The 23410-nt window shown below is 41.7% G+C and overlaps 1 protein-coding gene across 3 annotated transcripts in view; it reads right to left on the bottom strand.

The window, feature by feature from the left end:
* DNAJC18 (DnaJ heat shock protein family (Hsp40) member C18) overlaps positions 1-20411 on the bottom strand; it is a 28463-nt gene extending 8052 nt beyond the window's left edge. For 2 of the 3 annotated variants that reach the window (XR_004968365.1, XM_036314423.1), the window contains exons 1-7: positions 19356-20410; positions 17525-17711; positions 10406-10551; positions 7163-7348; positions 6319-6428; positions 5192-5301; positions 827-999 (exon numbers count right to left, since the gene is read on the bottom strand). Coding sequence is in view for 2 of the 3 variants with exons in the window: in XM_036314423.1 (XP_036170316.1) it covers positions 827-999; positions 5192-5301; positions 6319-6428; positions 7163-7348; positions 10406-10551; positions 17525-17711; positions 19356-19395 (952 nt within the window). In the remaining variant the exon portion in view is untranslated. Of the gene's footprint in view, positions 1-826; positions 1000-5191; positions 5302-6318; positions 6429-7162; positions 7349-10405; positions 10552-17524; positions 17712-19355 lie in introns of all 3 variants that reach the window. The other variant, XM_036314424.1, reaches the window with a different exon arrangement.
* Between the last annotated feature and the right edge of the window lie 2999 nt (positions 20412-23410).

Genomic DNA, 23410 nt, shown 5'->3' with positions numbered 1-23410 from the left:
GTGAAGGGGCAGACCCAGGGAGGGTCCCTTTTGTTCTGTGTAGCCTAAGCTGACAGGAGGGGAAGGGAGGGGGCATGTGACTCAATACCAACAGCCTGCAAACCTTTGGTTTGGCTCAAAAAGTAGGCTGGACCTGGCCGAAGTTGTTGGGCATTGTCCCAGGCACCAGGAGGTTTCGGGTTCAAGGGCACATGCCTGGGTTGGGCTCTAGCTCTGGTAGGGGGCGTGCAGGAGACAGCCGATGGATGTTGCATTCTCACATCAATGTTTCTCTCTCTCTCTCCCTCCCTTTCCCTCTCCCTTCCTCTCTCTTGAAAAATCAATAAACTATTCTTTAGAAAGAAAAATAAAGTTAGGTTGGATCAGACAGATTTCCCTCTAGGGAATGTGGAATTAGGAAATTGGACCAAACTAGGTAGCAAAGAGAACTTCCAGAGGAAGCTTGTGATGTAGAAAGGGGCCAATGACGGGGCGGGGGGGGGGGGGGGGGCGCGGCTAGAGAAGTTGGAAGACTGACCCTGGCAAGATAAGGTTATGAAGGAGGAGAGCTCGAGGAAGCAAAAGAGGGCAGTTGGCAGAGAGAGGAGAATGGGCAGGTGGGCAGAGAGAGAGAGAGACTCAGAGGCAGAAAAACAAAAAGGCAACTAAGATTTCCAAGTTCTGGCTACATGTGTCCCCTTTTTTATAGTATCCTGAATGGGCCTCTGTCCTCTTTCTGTTCATACGGTATAAGTATGTGCGACCCAAACAAGGAGAGGAGGGATCAGGAAGCTGGGGATGCCTTAAGTTGGAAGCACCAGCTAAAGCCCCTTTTAGAGTATCTTACTTTGTTGTTTCTCCTTCCAACAACTCGTCTGGATGTAATCAATGTAATCCTTCTCTATCGTCTTCTCCAGTTCACGCAGAGATGCTCCCCTGTAGACCTTGTCAAAGTTTTTATCCACAAAGTAAGGCACCTGCAGGTTCTGGGTTTCTCTAGAAATGGTATAGCCCATGGCCCTGAAATATGGAGAGAGAGAGGCTCAGGTAAACTTGTTATATTTAGCAATATTACTCTGCCGGGAGCCGGTCCATGCTTGCTGTTTCAAGGGACCTGGCATATATGGCATACTGTTCTTAATATGTTTGCTCACCTTCTTGGCACTATGTGTTTTAACCAAGGTCTCTGAGAAAGGTTGTTTCCCCAGGTAGGGATTTTCCCCTGAAGTTAGGGAGGGAATAAAACCTCTTAACTAAGTGCCAGGTGGGTAATTAATCACTTTAACTACGAACAATCATGCTTAAGCTACATAATCTTTACTCCCTGGAATGGAGATAAGAAACGCCCTAACCTTTGTAATAGAGATTGATAGGATTGAATCAACTGGTATAAATACAGATGTAACAAGACAGAACGAAGAGAGACGGAACCTAGGCACAGAACCTACACAGAACGTTCTCTAGAGACAGAAGATCTTCGCTGGAGAGAACATGGCAAAAGTTCCTGGACAGAAACTGGCCTCAGAGCCTAGAGACAGAACCTAGCGAGAGAACATGGCAAAAGATCCTGGACTGAACCTGACTACAGAAATTGGCAAGAGAACCTGACTAGAACCTGGTAACTGAACCTGGCTGGAGAACCTGGACAGAACCTGGCTGGAGAACCTAGCGAGGGAACTTGGCTACAGAACCTGGCTGGAGAACCTGGAGAACCTGGCTGGAGAACCTAGAAAGACAACATGGATACAGAACCTGGCTGGAGATCCTAAGCAGAACTTCGCTGGAGATCCAGACCAGAACTTGGCTGGAGATCCTGGCTAGAGATCCTGGCTAGGCTGCTGATCAACTGAACGCTGTCTCTGTGTCATTCCTTCTTTGCCGACTCCATCCACACCTTTGGGGACCCCTGGACCTGCTGGGGTTGGACCCCGGCATTACTCATCACTGGCCTCACAGGTACCATGGTCACAATTACCTCTTCATAGGGCAGACGTAAGGTGTCATTGTCTAATGCACCTAGCATTTGTAACTTCCCTAGCAAAGCAGTAACTGTAATGTTGTCATTATTGCTACTCTATGAGCATGTTCACACTGTGGATTCACCTCAGCATAGTTACTTTATTCTCTTAAAGAAGCCACCTCTTATATTGCTTTCTATGCTAAAAGTAGAATGCTAATGCTTAAAAAACAATTTGGATATTGTGTAGGACCTAGCATGGTACCGGGCACAGAGCAGGCTATTGGTAAATGTTGGTTGAATAAACTGATTGTTACAGTACACTATCCTATATAATAAAAGCCTAATATGCTAAGTGTCCAGTCATCCATTCAACCAATCAAAGCATAATATGCTAATGATATGCTGAGGCCACTCAACTGCTTGCTATGATGTGCACTGACCACCAAGGGGCAGACAGTCGACCGGTTGACCAGCTGGGGTAGATGCTCCTACCGGTAGGTTAGCTTGCTGCTCGGGTCTGAGCAAGACAGGCCGGACATGCCCTGGAGCCCTCCCGCATCCTTCTCCGGCTCTGATCATGCACGGGTGGGAGTCCCTCAGCCTAGCCTGCGCCTTCTCACAATCCGGGACCCCTTGGGGGATGTCGGAGAGCCAGTTTTGGCCCAATCCCGCAGGCCAGGCCGAGGGACCCCACTGGTGCATGAATTTGTGCACTGGACCGCTAGTTTATAAATAACCAGATAGATTACACCCACCTAGCATCAATCTTTAGGACAAAATAAAATGTACACACATAGCTGCTAAGTGAGAACTGCAAAAAACTAAGAAAAAAATTTTAATGATGCTTCTGGGCTAACTCTCTGTGGTCTAAGATATTCAATGGTATTTGGTGCTTAGAAACATTGACAGGTCTGGGTTAACTAAATTCTAACCATAAAGAAGTATAGAAGGGAACTCAAATTCCAATGAAAACAATGTGACAGCAATGTGCAAAATGCAAGTTGATTTTATTCAAACTGGACAAATTCTATCTCAAATGAGTTATAGCTGACTTTTCCCCAGCCTTCTCCTTTGTTCTCTCTACTTAAGGATCTTGCCGAATGTCTAAGAGCTCAGGTCATGACTTCTCTCACTTCTCTTTGGGAAGCTGTTAGCAGGTTTCTGACTGCCCCACTACCTGACAAGAAAGAAGGTAGCAATAGCGTATGGAAAAACATGGCAAGCAGGAAATGGAGGGAATCAGGCCACTGTAATCTAATAGTAATGACTTATCTCTGAGTCTCAGATTTCTTCTTTGTAAAATGAAGATATTGACTTAAAATGATAGCTTTCAGCCCTGGCTGGTTTGGCTCAGTGGATAGAGCGTCGGCCTGCGGACTGAAGGGTCCCAGGTTCAATTCCGGTCAAGGGCATGTACCTTGGTTGTGGGTACATCCCCAGTGGGGGGTGTGCAGGAGGCAGCTGATCGATGTTTCTCTCTCATCGATGTTTCTAACTCTCTAACTCTCTCCCTTCCTCTCTGTAAAAAATCAATAAAATATATTTAAAAAAAAAAAATGATAGCTTTCAGTCTATAGTGATCATCAACAAACACTCTTCCTATTGCCCTGGCTGGGAAGCTCAGTTGGTTGGAGTGTCATCCCATACACCAAAAGGTTACCACTTAGATTTCTGGTCAGGGCAAATACCTAGGTTGCAGGTTTGATCCTGGGTCAGGGTGTGTACAGGAGGCAACTGATCAATGTTTCTCTCTCACATCAATGTTTCTCTCTCTCTCAAGTCAATAAAAAAATGTCATCAGCTGAGGATAAAAAAATATATTAAAAAAAAGACTCTTCCTGTTGGGTATTGCCTCATGGACTGCATTTTGTAAAATTTTTGTCTGCTAAACTATAATAATAAGTAATGACTAATTTATCATGATTAATTTTTAAAAATAATGATTCTTGAACATTCATATGGACCAGGATAATCTGGAAGGCTTGTTGAAACTCACATTATTGCTCTGGCCAGTTTTGCTTAGTGGTTAGAACATCAGCATGTGGACTTGAAGGGTTGCAAGTTTGATTTCTGGTCAAGGGCATGTACCTCAATTGCAGATACCCCAGCCCCAGTAGGGGCTCGTGCAGGAGGCAACTAATCTATGTGTCTCTCTCTCTCATCTCTCTCTCTCTCTCTCTCTCCCTCTCTCTCTCTCTCTCTTTCTCTCTCTCTCTCTCTCCTCCTCCTCCCTCCTTTCTACTCTCTAGAAATCAATAGAAAAAATATCCAAATATCCTCGGGTGAGGATTAAAAGAAACAACACTGAGGTTCTCATCCTCAGAGTTTCTGATTCCATAGATATGGAGTGAAACCTAAGAGTATGCATTTCTAATACATTTATGTTTTTTAAAATATATTTTTATTGATTTCAGAGAGGAAGGAAGAGGGAGAGAGAGACAGAAACATCCATGATGAGAGAGAATCATGGATCGGCTGCCTCCTGCAAGTGTTGCACTGGGGATTGAGTCTACAACCTGGGCATGTGCCCTTGACTGGAATCGAACCTGGGACCTTTCAGTTTGCAGGCTAATGCTCTATCCACTGAGCAAAACAGGCTAGGGCAAGAGTATGCATTTCTAACATGTTGCCAGTTGATGCTGATTATGCTCTGGGGACTAACTTTGAAAATTGAATTAATTGAAATAATTAATGGAAGAAATTAAAATATTCCTATGAGAGCTCATAATCTGCATGAGATACAAAATTACAATGATTTTCTACATTTTCAGCAAAAGAATGTGATACTATGGTTGACTATGGAGCCTTATGAATAAATGTTCTATTTTTGCAATTTCTTAAATTTAAAATCACTGGATCTCAGTTACTATGTTCCCAGATCCAGGTGGGGAGGGGGTGGGGGAGTCCAGCAATCCTACCACAAGCTCAGTAGGCCCTTTCTAACATGGTGTGATAAGGATTTAATCTGAACTTGGAGTTATTTTATTAGTCCTTCAGAAGCCAGTTGTTGCTGTCCTGCAACTGACCAGATGATGTCGCTGTACAACAAAACAATCCATGTCCTGAGCACACAGGAAACTGCCTACAGGATTTTTGAGAATCTTTGCACTATTACTATCCAACTGTTCCTTTAAATACAAAATCTGTGTTTTTACAACAAAAGGTGAAATGAAATGTTAGTAACATACAGGAAAAACCTTCAAGTCTTTTACCTTTCAGATTATTGTTAAGATTCATAAATATTTGACTTACGATTTGTAGAATAGACTGTATGGGGGATTAGTAGCTAGCAGCTGAGTAATAACAGATATAATCACAATCACAAGAACTGGAAGTAACTGAATAAATGCAGAATACGTAGTCTGAAAAAGAAAATATATTTGGTGTAAGTGTTCTTCATCAATATAAAACTTATAGAAAATAAGATTCTTTTCCCAAAGAAAATACAAATTACCAATGCACTGCCCAAAGCCCAAGGCTTTTTTGGGAAGGCTATACTTTGCAGAGACGTACCAAACAACTCTGTTCTTTCTGCTGAGAAATTTGAAGGAGACCCACCCACAACCTGATTGACACCCAGTAATTCTCCTGTATTCCCCTTTTCTAAGACAAATGAAGCAGACACTTCTGGGTGAGTCTGCCCGGACTGCTACTCTCATGGGGTCGTGTTAGTATTATATAACTTTGTTGCCGGTCACAGCTGAACAGACTGGGGGACATCCAACCTAGCAAGGATAATCACATTCCCCACCCCATAGGAATTGGGGTTGAGAACTATCACCAGTGACTGCCAGGTAGTCACTCTTAGGCACTGGGGATTGGCCCTTTGCAAAGGGAAGTAGGACAAACCAGGCTGATTACAGAGAACAAAGCAGATGAAAAGAGATGGGAAAACTGGAGATAATATGGCCCCAACTAGTCACGGAGAGCACAGTTGTGTGGGTGCCTGACAGCACCCCAGTGCCTGGTTTCCATCTATCAGACGAGATCGGGCGCGTTCAGGGTGGTATGGCCGTAGACGGTTTCCATCTATCATGAGACATAGCTGCACTTCCTGCCCTTGAACTTCATGAAACTCCCTAGATCCCTTACCTTAAATTGATAATTTGTATCTTCTGCATTCAAGAAAACCTTGACTGAAGTACCCCACAAGGGAAATAGTTTCCTGGGCCAGCCACCAAAGAATGCGTAGGTAAGAGAGTTACTATTCTGGCCTCTTTGAGTCAATTACCCAGCTCTTCTTACCATTGCCTCTGCTTTTCTAAAGCACATTTCAGTAGCATATTCTCAGGTTAAACTTCTAATACCTGATCAGATACCATAGAGGCCGTTCAGTACAAGTGTTTATGAGTAGCAGCTCTCCTATCCTCCCCACGTACCTGAGGTTTATCTTCTTCCTCCTCCTTCCGTTTCTGCACCCTCTCCTGTCGGTGCCGCCGGCGGTAATAGTGGGTATCATCTGTCACATTTGAAAACATATGAATATTTCCTGGAAAAGAAGAAAAACCCTTAGTATGGGATATGGCAAACACTTCTTCCTTGCCTCTTCCAAGGTCCTTCTTCCCAATTAGGTCCTCTGTGGTTAGAGTATTGTCCCATTTTGCCCAGTAGAAAAATAAGACCGTAGGCAAGCCAAGTGAACCAGCTGGAGATGGAATGTGCTTAGCTCTCCTGCCTTTATTTAAATAGTCCTCTATAACCAGTGAGTGAGAGGACTCCAAAAGGGGAGTAAAGAAAGAGCATCTGGGCCATGGGTCTTGTCCGACACGCTTATGCTTGCTTCCTTGACCAATATCAGAATCTTTAATAGCAACTCATAAAATTCATCTTACTTCCTGGGCATTTAATTAAACCAATTTCCAACTCTCTAGGGGTACTTTTCTAACTTTTATCTTTATATAGCTGCTATTTTGCAATAATAATAACAAGAACAAATGGTATATTGTTACTTATTCATAAAGCACTTAGAAATATCTAATCCTCACAGCAGCCCTATGAGGTAGGTATTACTAACTCCATTTTTCAGGTGATGAAACAGGATAAGAGAGACTAAGGGATTTGGTCAAACTCATGCACAGTTGGAGGCTAGAGACTTGACTCAAATCCCAGTTCACCTGATTCCAAATTCCTGCTGTTTTCATCATATCATGTCCCTCTATTCAGATCCTCAAACAGGAGCTTGCTGATATATAAATTTTTTCAGGATAATTTTGGGATACTGACCTGTAGGAAATTGTCCTCCAAAGAAGACATTGAACAACTCTTCTGGAGTGATGTCAGCTTCAAAGTCCCTGTAATAATGATAAGATCTGGCTCGAGGGGCAGTGAAAGTCACTTGCTCATCTCCATATTCATCATAGCGGAGTCTCTTGTCCGGATTGCTAAGAACTGCAAAGGCATTTCCTATTGCTGCAACCAAAACAAAAAAGTACCTGAGTACATAGTCTTTGCTGTAGCTGAGGGTGATCACAGTAGCTGCGATGAAAAGCCCGGAGTTGATTGGTGCTGGATAACTTCACAGGGGCCTAAGACCGTGGTCGGCAAACTGCGGCTCACGAGCCACATGCGGCTCTTTGGCCCCTTGAGTGTGGCTCTTCCACAAAATACCACTTGGCCGTGCACGTATAGTGCGATTGAAACTTCATGGCCCATGCACAGAAGTCGGGTTTCGGCCTGGGCGAGTCTATTTTGAAGAAGTACTGTTGGTATTTGGCTCTGTTGACTAATGAGTTTGCCGATCACTGGAAGGGAAGTGGTTGGGCCTAGAAAGTTCACCAAAGTGCTTGCCCTTGAAATTTTCCATGATCTAGTTTGAAAACAACACTGCACTCAAGATGAACTAAGAACTACTGTTTTCATTCATCAAAAATGTTCTTATTTCATTTGAGAGCTATAGTTTATTACTGGAAATAGTTCATACATAAGTAGTGGTGTTCTACTTGAAGTATAGAAACAATCTCCTGAATGAAATAACCAGTAAAATTATTGTTTGGATAAAAGCAAAATCCTTACTCATCACAATCTTATTCAGCTTCTTTTACAAAATGGCCTTTAGAAATTAGTGAGAGATCAAAGACTGAATAGATTACATATGCTTATCATCACCTCTCCTCCCTATTTGTCCAATTTCATTTAACATAAACATATAATCCATACCTCTAATTAAAGAATGCCCCCAGAAAAATCTTTTTGTTTGTTTGTTTGTTTGTTTTTGTTAATCCTCAACCGAGGATATTTTTCCATTGATTTTTAGGGAGAGTGGAAGGAGAGGGAAAGACAGAGAAACATCGATGTAAGAGAGACACATCAGTTGGTTGCCTCCTGCATGAGCCCCACCAGGGCCCAGGCTGGGGAGAAGTCAGCAACCAAGGTACGTGTCCTTGACCAGAATCAAACCTGGACCCTTTGGTCTACAAGCTGACACTCTATTCACTGAGCCAAACCGGCTAGAGCAGAAAAATCTTTTAAAACATCCCCACCCCTACCTGTGAGTCAGTCAACTCTATCAAAACACAGTCAGAAAGAGCATTTCTTTATGATTCTTCTACCTAAGTAATTATTAAATATTTACAGCAATAAAACAGCTAAATAGAAAAAAAACCCCACAAAAACCTAAATAAAGTTGCTTAAACATTCACATCCCTTGAAATATGGCAGATTTATCAAAGAAATGGCATTAGTCTGTGAGATACCTTACATGAAGGTGTAAAGAGAAGGTGGGTTACCTATTTGTTTCCTTGTAGAAACTGTGGGGAGAACTAGATTCATAATGGCACATAATCTGAGGCAAATGGTGACTTAAAAAAATTTCTCTGATCTATAATTTTTTAATTTTTCTTTTGAAAAATTTCAAATCTATAAACAAGTTGAAAAAGAGTACAATAAACACATGTATACCCTTTACCTTAATTCATCAATTTTGCCACATTGCTTTCCTTAACTCTCTATACATACATACATATATACATACATACATACATACATATCCTATATAATAAGAGGCTAATATGCAAATCAACTGGATGGCGGAACGACTGGTCACTATGACATGCACTGACCACCAGGGGGCAGACGCTCAACGCAGGAGCTGCCCCCTGGTGGTCAGTGTGCTCCCACGGCAGGGGGAGACGGGGGACGGGGGGACTACTCAGCCAGAAGCCGGGCTCACTGCTGGCGAGTGTAGCGGCGTTGGCGGGAGCCTCTCCCGCCTCCATGGCAGCACTAAGGATGTCCGACCATGGGCTTAGCCATCATCTGGACATCCCTCAAGGGCTCCTGGACTGCAAGAGGGCATAGGCCTGGCTGAGGGACCTGCCCCCAGTGCATGAATTTCATGCACCGGGCCTCTAGTTACATAAACATTTCTTTTGCTGAGCCATGGGAAGTAGGCTGCATTATAACACTTTACCCCTAATATTTCAACATATGTCTCCTAAAAAGAAAAACATTCTCCTACATGATCACAATGCCATTATCACAGCTAAGAAAGTAACATTATTACCCAATAAATCCATGCAAGGTTTATGTATTGCATTTGGTTTTACATCTCTTTAGTTTCTTTTAATCCAGCACAGTCTCTCCAAATTACTTGCTTTTCATTATATTGAATTTTTTGAAGAGTAGCTCAGTGTTCTTTGTAGAATGTCTCATATTTTGATTATCTTCTCAATGTTAAATTCAGGTCAAACATTTTGGCAAGAATACCACATAGGTGCTATACTACATAATGTTAGGTTGTTCCAGTGCTAGTGATAAGTTGGATTATTTGGTTAAAGTGGTGACAGCTAGATATCTCCATTATAAAGGAATTTCCCCCTTTTATAATCAATAAGTATTCTGTGGGGTAATACTTTGACATCATGTGAATATCCTATTCAACAACCACCTATCACCCATTGGTTTTAACATCCATTGATAATCCTTGCCTGAGTCCATGACTTCACTGGCTTGAAGCTCTTAAGTAAGATTTTTATTTATGTATTGGGTCAAAAATATTTTTAAGAATGTTTCTTAAAGTATCATGGAAATCAATGGAAAAAAGTTTACACAGATTTTTCATATGAACATGTTAATAACAGGTTTCATGAACAAAGAGCTCCATGGCCAGAGAAGTTTAGGAATGCTGTCTAGGCCCTACTTGGCTTATAAGTTCCACAAGAGGAATCATGTTTGTTATACTCACCATGACATCTGGCACACAGATATTCAATAAATATTTGTGGAATCAATGGATATATAGTTCCAAAAAGTATTACAAAGAAACCAAATATTTTTTCCAAAAGCAATTAAGGTGAAGTGAATGAAGACAGGAGGAAGCTATTCTGATAATCACTATTTAAGAGGTGTGGCAGGGGGAAAAAACCTCTGCTGTGGCTTTATAAAAGAATTACAGGGGAGTCTGAAAACAACTTGTTATGAGAGAACATCACAGGAAGGGCAGAATTAATCCCTAGTTCAGGACCAGACCTTTGAAAGCATCTGTTGCTCCCGGAGCACAGTTCTTGTCAGGGTGAAATTTCAGGGCAAGTTTTCGGTAAGCTTTCTTAAGCTCTTCATCACTGGCATCTCGAGAAACTCCCAGAATTTCATAGTAATTTCTGCATTTCTTGATTCTAAAAACACACATCAGAAACATATATGTCTACAAAGGCCTCTTTTTTACAAGTAACTGCAAAGTAGTACACTGATCCTCCCTCCAACTGGTGAGCCCTAAAACAAACTTAAAAGAAAATTGCTGAACACATTAATGAAACATTCATAGTCATTAACAATGTCCTCCCACTGAGAACTCAATGCCTTTCGAAGTATTTTTACATCTAATATTTTATTCTTTCTATATTCCTGCAAGTTAATAGAACAACTGTGCTAAATCTCACTATCAAGGTGCAGGCGAGGGTCCTGAGAGTTGAACCACAGGACCACAGGACAGTAACGCTAGAAGAAACACCTAACCACCCTAATTTGTGTGCATTTCTCTCTCTCTCTCTCTCTCTCTCTCTCTCTCTCTCTCTCTCTCTCTCTCTCTCTCTCTCTCTCTCTCCCTCTCTCCTTATGGCTATCTTTTTTTTATTTTATTGATTTTTTACAGAGAGGAAGGGAGAGGGATAAAGAGTTAGAAACATCAATGAGAGAGAAACACCGATCAGCTGCCTCCTGCACACTCCCCACTGGGGATGTGCCTGCAACCAAGGTACATGCCCTTGACTGGAATCAAACCTGGGACCCTGAGTCCGCAGGCTGACGCTCTATTCACTGAGCCAAACCGGTCAGGGCTATGGCTATCTTTTTAAACTTTGTTTTTAAAAGTTAATATAGACACATGGTAGAAGAAAAATATCCAACAGTACTAAATTATATACAGTGAAAAAATTTCCTGCTTCCCCATTCCCTATCACCCAGTAACCCACCTTAAGGACAACCACTGTTATGAGTTTCCTTTGAGTCCTATATACAGAGTGATTATATGTATAGATACCTTTCTATTTTTTCTTACTTAAATGGCAGCTTTTAGATAATTATAATCACCTCTCTAAATTAATCTTGCTTTTATAAACTAACAATTTCTCTTAGAGATTGCATAACAAACAGAGATAGGAAGTATAGAATAATAGTTTAGACTAGAGTGTCAGTTCTGAACATTCTGATCTCAGAAAATTTTTTATACTCTTTAAAATTATTAAAGACCCCCAAAGAGCTTTTGTTCATGTGAGTTATATCTATCAATATTTACCTTACTAGAAATGAAAACAAAACAAATTTAAAACACAGCCCTGGCCAGTTTTTCTCAGTGGTTAGAGTACCAGCCTGTGGACTGAAGGGTCGTGAGTTCGATTCCAGTCCAGGGCACGCGTGTACCTCAGTTACACGCTCTATCCCCAGCTGCAGTTGGGGCGTGTGCAGGAAGTAACCACTCGATGTGTCTCTCACATCAATGTTTCTCTCTCTGTCTCTTCCCCTCCCTTCCACTCTCTCTGAAAATCAGTGGAGGAAATATCCTTGGGTGAGTATTAACAAAAAAAATTTTTTTAAACAAAGTGATGATATAATTACATATAGGTAGCCTCTCAAAAACTTCACTGTACAATCCTGAGAGAATAAGAATGAAAAAAGGCAAATCATGTTTGTATTATAAAATAATTTTACACTTGCAGACCCCTCAAAAGGGTCTTGGGATTCCTAAACCACACTTTGAGACCTGCTGGACTAGAGCATGAACTCTGGAATCAAAATGCTTTGGCTGGGATCTGATCTTACTGTGTAATTAACCTCTGTGCCTTCGTGTTGTCTTCTGAAATGGACTAATAATGATTACTATTTTCACAGAGTTATGATTAAATGAAATATTCATCAAAGTGCTTGATAGCATCTGCCATTACATAAATATTGGCTAGTATTATATATCTACCTCATTCTTTTAAAAAGCTGCACATTATTGATGTATATACTAGTACATCCCCTACTGATGGGCATTTAGAATGTCTCCAGTCTTTTGCTACTACACAATTCAGTTAGGCAGGCAGAGACCCAAAGCCTTGTTGAAGAGTTCATAGTAAATAACACATCTTTTTTATTATAGCCATCCTAGTGGATATGAGATAGTATGATATTTCGTTGTGACTTTGATTTGCATCTCCCTAGTGACTAATGATGTTGAGCAATTTTTCATGTGCTTATTGGCTATTTGTTTGTCTTCTTTGGAGGAATGCCTATTCAGATCCTTTGCCCATTTTACAATTGAATTGTCTTTTTGCTTTTGAATTGTAAGAGTACTTTATATGGGCCCGGCTGGTGTTGCCCAGTGGTTGAGCATCGACCCATGAACCAAGAGCTCATCAGTTTGATTCGCGGTCAGGGCACATCCTATGCCCAGGATGCTGGCTGTAGGGGCGTGCAGGAGGCAGCTGATCAATGCTTCTCATAGATGTTTCTATCTATCCTTCTTTCTCTCTCTAAAAAAAAAAAGAGTATTTTATATGGATACAAGTCCTTTATCAGATATATAACTTGAAAATATTTTCTCCTGTACTGTGGGTTGATTTTTCACTTTCTTGATGGTATCTTTTAAAGTACAAAAGTTTTAAATTTTGATAATATCCAATTAATCTATTTTTTCTTTTGTTGTTTGTGTTTTGGGTGGTATATCAAGAGATCATTGCCTAATCCAATGTTACAAAGACTTGCATTTATGTTTTTTTCCTAAGAGTTTAATAGTTTTCACTCTTTTTTTTAATATATATTTTTATTGATTTCAGAGAGGAAGGGAGAGGGAGAGATAGAAACATCAATGATGAGAGAGAATCATTGATTGACTCCCTCCTGTATGTCCTCCACTGAGGATCGAGTCTACAGCCCAGGCATGTGCCCTGACTAGGAATCGAACCCTGACCTCCTGGCTCATAGGTCAATACTCAACCACTGAGTCATGTCAGCTGGGCTATAGTTTTCACTCTTACATTTAGGTTTTTATATTCGGTCTTTGAATTAATTTTTGTATTTGTGTGAGGAGGGGTCTAAGTTCGTTCTTTTGTATGTAGCTATTCAGTTGTCCAAACAACATTTGTTAAAGACAATTTGTTACCCCATTAAATTGTCTTGGCACTCTTGTCAAAAATCAATTGCCCATAATATAAATAAAGGTTTATTTCTGGACTCTCAATTATATTTCATTAATCTACATGTCTATCCTATACTAGTCCACATTGTCTTCATTACTGTAGCTTTGTAGTATGTTTTAAAATTAGGAAATATGAGTCCTCCAACTTTGTTCTTCTTTTTCAAAACTGTTTTGGCTATTCATTTCCATATGAATTTTAGGAACAGCTTGTCAATTTCTGCAACAAGAGCAACTGGGAATTTGATAGGGATGTATTAAATCTGTTGATCAATTTGGGGATTACTACAAATTACCAATAATAAGCCTTCTAATCCATGAACACATTATCTTCCCATTATTTAGATCTTTAATTTCTTATAATAAAGTTTTATAGTTTTCAATATAAAAGTTTACTCTTCTCTTGCTAAATTTATGCCTAAGCATTTCATTCTTTTTTGATAGGGTTATAAATGAAACTGGCTTTTTGGGCATTGTTTGTCGTCCCCACCCCCACCCCCATCCCCATTTTTGGATTGTTCATTGCTATTGTATAGAAAAACAAAGATTTCTGTATGCTGATCTTACATTTTGCAACTCTGATGTACTCATTTATTTGTTCTTTTTAAAATATATATATATATTTTATTGATTTATAAAAAAATATATTTTATTGATATTTTTACAGAGAGGAAGGGAGAGGGATAAAGAGTTAGAAACATAGATGAGAGAGAAACACCCATCAGCTGCCTCCTGCACATTCCCTACTGGGGATGTGCCTGCAACCAAGGTACATGCCCTTGACCAGAACCGAACCGGGGACCCTTCAGTCCGCAGGCTGACGCTCCATCCACTGAGCCAAACCAGTTAGGGCTGTTCTTTTTTTAAAAATTTCTTTATTGATTAAGGTATTACATATGTGTCCTCATCCCATTACCCCCCAAACCTCCCCTATTTGTTCTATAGCGTATGTGTGTGTGTGTGTGTGTTTTCCTTAGGATTTTCTATACTAGATCATATCACCTGTGAATTCAGTTTTACTTCTTTCCAATCTAGATGGCTTCTATTTCTTTTTATTGATTAACTTCCCTGGCTTGGAGCTCTAGCACAGTGTTGAATAGAAGTGGCTAGAGCAGGGGTGGGCAAACTTTTTGACTCGGGGGCCACAATGGGTTCTTAAACTGGACCAGAGGGCCGGAACAAAAGCATGGATGGAGTGTTTGTGTGAACTAATATAAATTCAAAGTAAACATCATTACATAAAAGGGTACGGTCTTTTTTTTTTTTTTAGTTTTATTCATTTCAAACGGGCTGGATCCGGCCCGCGGGCCGTAGTATGCCCACGGCTGGGCTAGAGTGAACATACTTGTCTTGTTTCTGATCTTGGAAAGCATCCAATTGTTCATCATTAAGTATGATGTTAGCTGTGGATTATTTGTAAATGGTAGCTGTGGATTATTTGTAGGTTGAGGAAGTGTCCTTCTATTCCTACCACGCTGAGTGTTGTTATTACGAAAGAGTATTAAATTTTGTCAAATGCTTTTTCTGCACCTATTTAAATGATCATGTGGCTTTTGTCCTTTATTCTATTAATATGGTGTATTACATTAATTGATTTTCATATGTTAAGCAACCTTGTATTCCTGGGATAAATACAACTTGGCCAAGTCTACAATCCTTTTTATGTTTTTATATGTTTCTGAAATCTATATCCATGGAGACATTAGTTGATAGTTTAAATTTCCTGTGATGTCTTTGTCTGGTTTTGGTTACAGGGTAATACTGGTCTCATAGAGTGGGTTGGAAAGTGTCCCCTTCTCATGTATTTTTTTTGTAATAGTTTGTGAAGGATTAGTTAATTATTGTTCAGTAGATTTTACCAGTGAAGCCATCCTGGCTGGCATTTTCTTAGTGGTAAGTTTTGTGACTATTAACTCAATCTCTTTCTTATAGGTCTATATGATTTTCTGTTTTTTCTGAAACAGTTTCAGTAGTTTGTATCTGCCTAGGAATTTGTCCATTTCATCTAGGTTGTCTAATTGGTTGGCATATAATTATTCATAGTACTTTCCTATAATCATTATTTTTGTAAGATTAGTGTGATGTACCCACTTTCATTCTTGATTTTAGTTATTTAAATATTCTCTCTTTTTTTTTCTTGGTTTGTCTAGATTAGAGATTTCCAAATGGTGTGCCACAAGAATTTTTAAAACATGCAATACCTACTAGCCAGGGGTACTGACCTCTTTTTCTTTAGATCAGGGGTGGGAAACTTTTTTTCTGGCAAGGGCCATTTGTATATTTATAATATCATTCACTTAACATAATTCACTTAATATAAATTTATGTTGCTATGAAAAAAGCTCCTAGATTTACTGAATTTCAAGTCCCTCTGTGGTTGCCTTGGCAGGGACAGACCAAATGATTTTGTGGGCCTTATACAGCCCAAGGGCTGGATGTTTACCACCCCTGCCTTAGATTGTCAAATAAAAATGATGACAACAACCAACAATAGCCATCCGGTGTAAATGAATCAAAATTATACCTATTCTTTGTTAGATCAAAATATATATTTTTGGTGTGCCACAGAATTTTAGTAATTAGTTTGTGTGTCATGAAATAAATGAAAAAGATGAAAATCGCTGGTGTAGATGAAAGTTTGTTAATTCTGTTGATATTTAAAAAAAACAACACACCAACTTTTGGTTTTGTTGCCTTTATTGCCTTTCCATCTTCTATTTCATTTATTTCCACTCTATTATTTCCTTCAGTCTTCTTTCTTGGATTTAGTTTGCTCTTCTTTTTTTGTTTGTTAGTTTGTTAAGGTAGAAGATTAGGTTAGTCATTTGAGATTTAAATATATGTTTACAGCTATAAATTTCCTTCTAAGTATTGCTTTAGCTGCATCCATTATGTTTCAGTATGCTGTATTTTCACTTTCATTCATCTCAGAGAATTTTCTGATTTTCCTTGTGATTTCTTCTGTAACCTTTGTTATTTAGGAATATGTTGTTTAATTTTAATATTTGCAAATCCTTCTGTTGTTGATTTCAGAGAACATACACTGTATGATTTTTTTGTTTATCCTCACCCAAGGGATAGAATCTAGGTATGTGCCCTGATTGGGAATCGAATCTGCAACCTTTCGGTGTATGGGATGACACTCCAACCAACTGAGCCACCTAGCCTGGGCCACTGTATGATTTTTTTAAAAAATTTTTATTTTTAAAAAATATTTTTTTATTTATTTCAGAGAAAGGAGAGGAAGAGAGAGAAGAAACATCAATGATGAGAGAGAATCATCAGTCGGCTGCCTTTTTCAGGCCCCCTACTGGAGATAGAGCCCACAACCCAGGCATGTGCCCTGACCGTGAGTCGAACTGTAACCTCCTGGTTCATAGGTTGAAGCTCAATCTCTGAGCCACACTGGCCGAGCAGGCCACTGTATGATTTTAATAATTTTAAATTTATCGAGGCTTGTTTTATGACTTAACATATGATCTATCCTGGAGACTGTTCCAAATATATTTGAGAAGAAAGTGTATTTTGCTGTTTTGGGGTAGAATGTTATATAGATGTCTGTTATATCTAGTTGATTTTTCCTGCCTCTTTTATAGAAGCAGGAAAGATACCTCAGATTACACCTCACTACTCCATGTCCACCTAGTTCTGCCCCTGAGGTGAAGAAGCTATTATGCTTCAATCATCATCATCATCATCTATAATAAAAAAGCATAATATGCTGATTAAACCAGACGTCCTTCTGGATGACCTTCTGGACAAAGCCAGGGCTGCAAGGGAAGCCCAGGTCCCAGGTGCCAGAGGGAAGCCGGTGCTGGCAGCCGGGGGAAGGAAGGCCTACTCTTGCACGAATTTCGTGCATTGGGCCTCTAGTAATAATAATAAACAATAACAATAGCAGTCAATACTAATAGTATATAGCACATTGTGCCAGGCATTCTACATAAAATCACTCAATCCCATCACAGGCTCACCTTTGTACCCCAAGCAGTTGGTCCTCAGTATAAGTGGCACTCCCCTCGCCCTGCCAGGTCTGATTCCACTCATTCTCAGACTTCTTTTCCTTTTCCGCCTTCATGCAGTTACAGCAACCACAGGGATCATGACTTTCAGGAGGTCTGTCTTCTGGGTATTTGTTTCTTCTAGCTGCATCAATGTAAGCTGCAAAGCAACCGCCCCTCCATTAGGTCTCAGTCTGACCTGCAAATCAACTTTGCTACCTCCCTTAGCCATCTGGGAGGCTGCTTGTAGATATGAGCAGGTGAGGGCCAGGCTACTGACATCATGCTGACTTTTAAGCATCCATACAAGAACGAACAAACATCTTCCTCGAGAAAGCAATACAGAAAATGTGGAGGCAAACATGACAAACTTATAATGCCAGAAACATAAAGCATAATAATGTCCACCATAGCTACAGTGGTCAGTCAGCAAATAATTTTGACTCAAAACCAGAAAAGGTGCTCAAGAGTTGTCTGCCCAATACCTTGCCTTTAGTGCAATGCTGTGGGAAGCCTCGTTCTCTGTGGTCCATGGTCAGAAGTGACATTGCTCATAAAATAACAGTTTTGGTTGCAATTCCTCCCACCACTAAGATTTAAAATAGAGATGAGTTCAATTCTTTTAAACTGATGTTTAGGACACTGGTTAAATAGATCAAGGAGATGTACAGGTAAGATCTATTCCTGACCATAAAAACATTATAAAGGGAGAGAGTTCAATTAACCCTAACACCTGCAGAATGTAAAGAGAACCATAGTAATCCAGTCAAAGAAGGCAAGTACTCATGTCCCATCTGGAGGATATGGGAAAGGTTTTTAAAACATTCTTCTCCTGCTTAACATCCCCTAGTGACTGTGCACTGCTCCTTGGCCAAATTTCTAATCATGGGCTCAGGCGCCTCTCTAGCCTCATCTCTAACCACATGCTCGTAACTGGTCTATGTTAGCCACACCAAACTCCTTTCAGATCAGCAGTGCTTTCTCTTTTCTCTGTTCCTTCTGCCTGCACCATTCTTCCACTAGGTCAGCCTGACTAACTCCAACCATTCGTTACGTCATCCTATGTAACACTATCTCCATAAGACCTCTGACACCCAGGCCATGTTGGGTTCCTTGTCAGTGTGCTTCCCAGAACTAAACCTTGCTGTGTACAGCCCAGGACTTAACTGGCCCTGTTTTGTAATTGGCTGTTTGCCTGTCGTACTCCCTTAGTGAACTAAAGAGTTCTGTGATCTCAGGGGCACACGTCTGTCAAGTCCCCGCTGCGGGATCAGCAAGCATAATGCAGGATTCAAAATAGGTATTGGATCAATACTCTTTGCCTGACTGTAGGATAGAAAAGGCCGGCCTGTCGGCCTTGATGCGGGCTGCAGAGACAAGAGCAAACTGAGACCAAGGATCCAGCAGCCCAGTTTGGTAGCGAGGATAAGGGCCGGGAAAGAAAGCTGCGGGAGACCTCACGGCCTGCTGGCCCTCTGGACACCCAGGTGCAGGCGGTCTGACTGCCGCGGAGCCTGGGCGGGGCCCTGGCGGGGCGGGGCTGGGGGCTGGAGGCAACAAGTCGTCACGGATGACTCTGGGCTGCCGGTCGGTTCCTCTGCCTGAGCCAGCGCTCCTGGTTTCTGGACCGTACCCTGGGCGGTCCACCACCTCATCCGGAACCCTACTCGGGCTCAACATGTTCTCATAGGTCTCCATTCTTCACCTGAGGCCCAGAATCTCAGCCTTCGGGCACCTTCAAGGTCCCCATCCCTGATCTCTGCCGAACCCTGCCCTGTCCCACCCTAAGACCAGGACCTGGTACCTTCCGTCCAGCGCTCCCCGCTGCCCAGAGTAGCTGCCATTCTGGTTCCCAGTCAGCAGGTCAACCGAACCTCCCCGGCGCCTGAGGCTGAAAAAGATGGGGGGCGGGGCAAGAAGCGCAGGGCATGCTGGTCGTTGTAGTCCAACCCATTGAAGCTGCGGGACATTGGACTACAACTTCCGGCAGGCTCCGGACGAGGGACAGTCGGCGATGCTAAGGAGTAAGGGGTTCTTACTTGGTGAAAGCGAGGCCTGTGGGGTGGCTTGCTGCTAGCTGACTGCTGCGCGGCTAGTGGCTCACAGCAGGAAACGATGGCCCTGTGGGCCCAGCTTTTCCTCATCTGCGGAGTGGGGATAGTGGCTTTGGCTCTGCCTAAAACTGGGGACTTTCGAGGAGGCGTGATGAGATCCTTCCTGGAAAAGGCTTTGCAAACTGTGGGCTAGCTAGACTCTAGCACCGCTAGAGCGTGACAGTATGACTATTTTTCTCCTCAGGATGTCATTTTAAAATATACACTAATGCCCCCTGGTCGGATAGCTCAGTTGATTAGAGCATCGTCGGGATATGCCAAGGTTGCGGGTTCCATCCCAGCTCAGGGCGCATAAAAGAGTCAAAACAATGGATGCATAAATGGGAATAGCTGGCTTCTCTCTTTCCCTCCCTCCCTCTCTCTCTCTGAGATCAATAAATAAAAATTTAAAGAAACAAAGATACACTAATGCCTGTTGGAGATTCAGAGACAGGTTTGGGGATTCTGAACCCAACCTTGGGAACTTAAGAGCCACAAAAGGTAGAAGAGTGAGGTAGGTTTATATGGTTAGAGAGCAGTCTGGTATGCCCCTCCTCCCCCAGCTCTTCAGGCACAAGGTCATTAGAGGAACCACTAGAGGTCAGGAGTAGAGAAAGAAAGAAAAGAGCAGGTACTTATTGGAGTCGGCCTTTGCTGTTCTTTATCCTTCATCCCCTCCTACTCCAGGACCCTTCTGAGGCTTTTCTTCTCTCCTTCACCCCAGTAGTTTCCTTGGCTCATTCTCTTTTATCTGAAAAACCAGGCCCTAGAAGATTAGCAAAAAGAAAATGAAGAAATATTCCTGCTTTCCCTCACTCAGGTTTGCATGGAGTCTTTTAGCAAAGAATAAAACCAGTTCTTCATAGGTAGATGGTACAGTGTCCTTAACTGACGTATGCCTGCAGGTGAGTTGGGATGGCCAGAGATCAGGTGTGCGAAAGTGAAAAATTATCATGGTCACCCCCAAACAAAAAATTACCTGGAATTCACTGAGATCTTATCCAGGAAGACCAAATCAGTTATGTCAATTATGGTGTCAACCAGTATCTACTTAGACAGTTGGGGAGGTGACAGCCCTAGACACAAACTGAAAGGAACAAGCCTTCAATAGTATACAGTTCCATCCCTTCCCTCTAGCCATGGCCCTGGGATACGTAAGCATCAGCACACTCACAGAAGGTTGGGTTCTGAAGAAGCCACTTGTGCTCTATAGACGAGGGACCTGATCAGGGACATCCATTATGTAGTTTTGGGAGACTAGACAGATTTCTCAACCTTCTGGCCCTTTAAATACAGTTCCTCATGCTGTGACCCAACCATAAAATTATTTTCGTTGCTACTTCATAACTGTAATGTTGCTACTGTTATGAATCATAATGTAAATATCTGATATGCAGGATGGTCTTAGGCGACCCCTGTGAAAGGGTCGTTCGACCACCAAAGGGGTCGCGACCCACAGGTTGAGAACCACTGCAGAAGATGGACAGGGAAAGATGGGGCATGCCTTGGAGTCCAGGGGCACAGGGCTAAGATCTAGGGGTACTCAGAGATGTCATAGTAGCATGAAGTTAGAGATATCTGGTTGAGAGTGGGAGTGCTAGAGCACTGTAGGGGGTGATTGGATTGAAAAGCCATGCTATGAATTATGGGGCTACTTAGGAGTAGAGTCCAGGTTCAAGAAGGTTGGACAAGCCTTGGCTGGTGTTCTCAGTGGTTAGAGCATCTGCCTGCACGCTGAAGGGTCTTGGGTTTGATTCCCAGTCAAGGGTATGTACCTGGGTTGCAGGTTAGATCCCTGGCCCTAATTGATGTGTCTTTCTCACATTGATGTTTCTCTCTCTCTCTCTCTCTCTCTCTCTCTCTCTCTCTCTCTCTTTCTCTCTCTTTCTTCGTCCCCCCACCCCCTTCCATTTCTCTCTAAAAATCAATGGGGAAAAATATCATCTGGTGAGAATTAAGAAACAAAAACAAAATGCTGGGCAAGATTTGGGAAACTGGAGCCTCTTGGAAATGGTTGGTATCTCTACAGCCTTTCCCATCATTCTCTGAAACCTCAGTTCCCCCTTCCTTTCTAGATGACTCATTTACTCTAGATCCGTTTTTTTAAAAGAAAGAAAAGAAAAAAGGTTCAGTCTTGCAACCTTCTCAGATATTGCCATGCAAATGCACCCTTCAGCTCATTTACACCTCAGCTAACACTTCTGGATGAATTTTTCTGACTCTATCACCAAGACTAACTTAGAACTCCAAACCCCAACATTTAGAACACTTCTGTGCCAGGTTTTATTTAAGCACACCAACCACTCAACAAAATAATTCCCACTGTCAAATTCAATCTCTGTGTTTGGTAAGAGGAAGCTGTGGGGTACAAAGGGTTCAGGATGGTGTTGTCAGGAGAGAGTAACAGCAGGAAGAGTGAGAGAACAACTGGGAAGGATATAAGGGAAGGGAAATTGGGGCCTCTAAGGCAGTTCACAAAGATAAGAAGGTAGGTATAGAAAGAAGTTCAAAGGAGTGAGAAAGGACATCCACAAATCCAGCGGGATACTGCTGAGCAGAGCCACACAATGTTTTCCAGCAGATTCAAATGGAATTAAGTAGTACTAGCTTGGCTTTAGAAAATGGTGCACAGGAACTAGGCCAAGGGGGGTGGGGGGCATGGAGTCTGCTGTGATTTTTTTGTACACTAAATTATTTTACCCAGAGCCAGCCTCAGATTTCTATCTGTTTTCTCTACTTACTTTTAGAAATGCTTGTTGAACTGTAGTGAATTTTTGCGGGCGATGGTGAGGTTTGCCGTGTGCCCTATATGACTGAGATCCTGCCCCATCTAGGCCTGGAAGAAAGAGATCATCCTGAGTAAATGACCCCTCTGTCTGACTGCGTCTGTGCATCTGAGCTAGTTTGCTGGTTGCCCTCCCATAGGATGTGGGGAGAAGGGAAAGAAAGACACTTTACAGCAACCACCCTACCCCCATCACCTGTTCCTGCTTTGGGACCATGTCGTCCTGTGTTAGAATAGGGAGGAAGTGGTCTTATAAATGGCCGCCATCCTGTTGTCTAGACGTTAAGGAAGAGATACGGTCTCAGGGAAGCTTCAGGAGCTGCAGAGGGCTGCGCGTGGATTTCCTGTCAGAGGTGGGGTCTTGTTTTTGCATAAATAGTGGGATCCTCCAGCAGAAACCCCTCTCATTCAGCATTAAGTGAATTCATCCTCAACCCTTTCAAAAGGATACAGTAGTTATTTAGCAATGGGAATATCAGCATGATTAATGGTACTATAGTGTCACTTTCCAGGTAAAAGCCTTTCAATCTCATTAATACCAGTTCGCCCTTTCTCCCCGACATATAAATAGCTTATGACTAACAGCTCATATTTGCAGGACATTGTCCAGAGTCAGGGGGACATTGTGATCTTATAATGGAGACATCAACTGAGTGAAGCCCATGTCCTTGACATAATCGCTCTAGTATGATAAGCAGCCCATGACAGTCAGAATAACAACTGAAACAGAATCCAGTACTCGTAGACATTGTTGTGTCACCTGGAGAGTTCTATCCCAATGATGGATTTTTGTACTGGAACTGGCTAAGAAGTCATGTGCTTTTAGCAGTGTGGCTCAAATAAAATATATCTGAATTATTTTTTATTTTTTAAAATATATTTTTATTGCTTTCAGAGAGAGGAAAGGAGAGGGAGAGAGAGATAGAAACATTAATGATGAGAAAGAATCATTGATTGGCTGCCTCCACGCTCCACACTGGG

The sequence above is a fragment of the Myotis myotis genome, unplaced genomic scaffold (genome assembly GCF_014108235.1).
Source record: "Myotis myotis isolate mMyoMyo1 unplaced genomic scaffold, mMyoMyo1.p scaffold_m19_p_6, whole genome shotgun sequence".
Taxonomy (NCBI): domain Eukaryota; kingdom Metazoa; phylum Chordata; class Mammalia; order Chiroptera; family Vespertilionidae; genus Myotis; species Myotis myotis.
The sequence above is the reverse complement of the archived record's forward strand: the minus strand, read 5'-3'. Positions and strand labels throughout refer to the sequence as shown.